At 58.7% G+C, this 2,764-nt stretch overlaps 2 protein-coding genes across 2 annotated transcripts in view; both read left to right on the top strand.

Annotated features, from left to right (window-relative positions):
- IFITM3 (interferon induced transmembrane protein 3) overlaps nt 1–741 on the top strand; it is a 3,899-nt gene extending 3,158 nt beyond the window's left edge. Inside the window, exon 2 of the mRNA XM_009334087.1 lies at nt 252–741. Within this exon, the coding sequence (XP_009332362.1) occupies nt 252–407 (156 nt within the window). The 3' untranslated portion in view covers nt 408–741. The remainder of the gene's footprint in view (nt 1–251) is intronic.
- A 1,449-nt stretch (nt 742–2,190) lies between these two features.
- Nucleotides 2,191–2,764, top strand: part of LOC103925386 (interferon-induced transmembrane protein 5-like) — a 1,697-nt gene continuing 1,123 nt past the window's right edge. The window contains 1 exon segment of the mRNA XM_009334099.1: nt 2,191–2,376. Within this exon segment, the coding sequence (XP_009332374.1) occupies nt 2,191–2,376 (186 nt within the window).

Here is a 2,764-nt window from a genome sequence, read left to right on the forward strand (position 1 = left end):
AGACCCCCCCTGATGCCACCCTGCCCAGGGATCCCCTGATCCGCTCCCCCCGCGATCCCGTCCCTCGCCAAGCCTGCCCACCCCGAGAGCCAGGGCTGCGGGCAGGGGGAACGGGCAGTGCCCAGTGGCTTCACCCCCTGTCCTGAGGCGATGCATCCCTAAGGTCCCAGCACCACCTTGCGGCCACCCCCGGGCCAGGCCATGCCCCCAGCTGGGTCCCCCCCTGCTGAGCCCCCCATTTGCCCCCACAGGCCCGCGACTGCAAGGTGCTGGGGGACCTGGAGGGTGCCCGGCGGCATGGTGCCCGTGCCAAGGTGTTGAACATCATCTGCTCCGTGCTGCTGGTCCTCATTGTGGTGGCCATCATCGTCGTCATCATCATCGTGATATCCACCACCACCACCTGACTGCCGCATGGCCACCGACCTGCTTGCTGCCAGCCCGGGGGGTGCTTCTCCTCTCCCCTCCTCTTCCTCCCAAAATGTCCCCGTGTCCCTGCTTTGGGCGTCTGGCGCGCTGAGAAAGAGAGTGACACCCTGTCCCCTCGCTGCCTGCACCCCTGGGTGTCCCCAGCACAGCCACCGCATGGAAGGGGATGGGTGGGCCAGGCTGGGATGCGGGGGACAGCCCCCCTTTCTTCTTCGTTTCTGTGCCTCAGCAGGGATCTGCTGGGCTTCCCGGTGTTTAACCGAGCTGTGACGCCTGTATAGGTTGCTGTTGCCACAAATAAAGCTCGCCCTGCCAAACCCCCTCGCCTGTCACCTTATTCACAGCGGGGAAGGAGAAGAGGGTCCTTGTGCATCTTCAGGACAGCCTCCTCCTCCCGCTGCTGGCTCCGTGGCTCTCTGCCTCCATCCCCGCCATGGTGCAGAGCACTTCCAGCCCAGATCCTAGATAAGTTTCTTCCTAAAAATTTAGGCATGGCAGAAGAAGGAAAGAAAAAAAGAGAATCTCTGTGTTTTTCTGGCTGTACACACCCCATCCCACTGCACAGCCCCATCTCCTCCCAATTCCAGGGAACCCCGTAGAAGTAGCTCTTCCACATTTTGGCATTAAGTTCCCATTTAATGCATCCAGTGGCCCAAACGCGCTGCGAACGAGGGGCCTTTGTGAGAGACTGAAAGAGTTAATGTCTCAAACGTGGTAAAACAAATCACGGTCTGCATAGCAGCGATAAACCTTAAGCGAGAGGTCAGATAACTCAGGACACGGAGGATGTGCCGGAGGGTGCGCAGTCCCATGTCCTGATAGGCCCGGCATGACAACGCACCATACGTGGCCCGAGGTCATACAGAGTTTATTTGAGGAAGGGGCTCACGACCACCACCCCCAATGGCACCTGCACAAAGGATCAGGAGGTACATAACTCCCCGAGAGGCAGGGACTAGATTATAAAAAGGCACAACTCCAAGGAGCCGTGGGTGCACCCATCACCGGAGGATTGCCACGTCCGTCATCATCATCACGGGATCCCCCATCACCGGGATTGCCACGTCCGTCATCATCATCACGGGATCCAGGGGTGGTGGTATCTCTCTCTCCCTCTCTTTCCTTTTCTTCTTATAAATGCCTCAATAGAATTCACGCTGCCTATTATTACACTTTCCAAGTTTAAGTTGCATGTTCCATAAATAAAGCATTTAATTGATCGCCTGGTGTCGTTTCACCTTAATTTAGCCCAAGGGAATCACGAAACCGCTACGACCCCCTGAGTCACCCAGTCTGGGTCGTAACAGCCTTCCCAGCCAAGACCACCTGGAGGGATTGGGCTGAAGGTATTGGTGCGAGCTGGCGCAGCGAGAGATCCTGGCACCGAGGGTCTGTCTCGTATCAGCCCCTCAGGGTGATGGTCACTTGGTTTCAAAGTCATCCCGTGGCTCCATCCCAACAGCCCTCCCCGAGCGCTCGGCGTCTCCCTCCATCGTGCTGGAGCCGTCTGTGCTCCTCATCGCAGGAGGTATGCTGGATATAAAAAGCCCGTAGGCTCGCAAAACCAAGTTTGTTTCTCCTAGCTCCCAGCCAAGCATGTCTGATAACCACAGCCCGGGAAGGGCTGTAATTTCTCGGGTTTATATATAGAAGAGTTGAGGTCGTGCCGTAGACAAGGACTATATAAAGGGGCCACCCTGCCCTGCTCCCCCAGCCAGGCTGGTGGAGCAGAAGAGCCGCGGGGTGCCCCTCGCTGTGGCCATGGACACCTCCTACCCACGGGAGGATTAACTTCCTGCACCATCCCACAAGCGGGAGCCGTCTCCCACCGTCCTTGCCGTTGGCGCCTCCCCAACGCCCCGCGACCACCTCGTCTGGTCCATCTTCAACACCATCTACATGAACCTCTGCTGTCTCGGCTTCGTGGCGCTCGCCTTCTCCGTCAAGGTACAGGCACCGAGCAGGGATGGGAGACTGAACATTTGGGGTCACCTGGGAGCCCTCCCTGTGCTGATGCCAAGGGATGGACTTCCCGAGGAGACATGGACCGTCTGAAATTACCTGGGAGGGCTGGGGTGGGGGACAAGAGCCCAACACCCTCAAGAGGCTGGTTGCAGGTGACACCATTGCCCAGTAAAGCCCCCACACTTTTCCTGCCACCTATTAACTAGGCTGTGAGACCCCCTAGATAACCACAGCCCCCCACCACCGCCAGAGGACCAACTGCTTCTTCCTAGAAGGTGCTGAGGGGCCATGACGCCCCCGGCCCCTCCACCTGCCCTCTGGCAGGAGCAGCTCCAGCTGGACTGGACCAGGGTGGGGAGATGGGGGAAAG

This window comes from Pygoscelis adeliae, unplaced genomic scaffold, assembly GCF_000699105.1.
Source record: "Pygoscelis adeliae isolate BGI_AS28 unplaced genomic scaffold, ASM69910v1 Scaffold420, whole genome shotgun sequence".
Lineage (NCBI taxonomy): Eukaryota > Metazoa > Chordata > Aves > Sphenisciformes > Spheniscidae > Pygoscelis > Pygoscelis adeliae.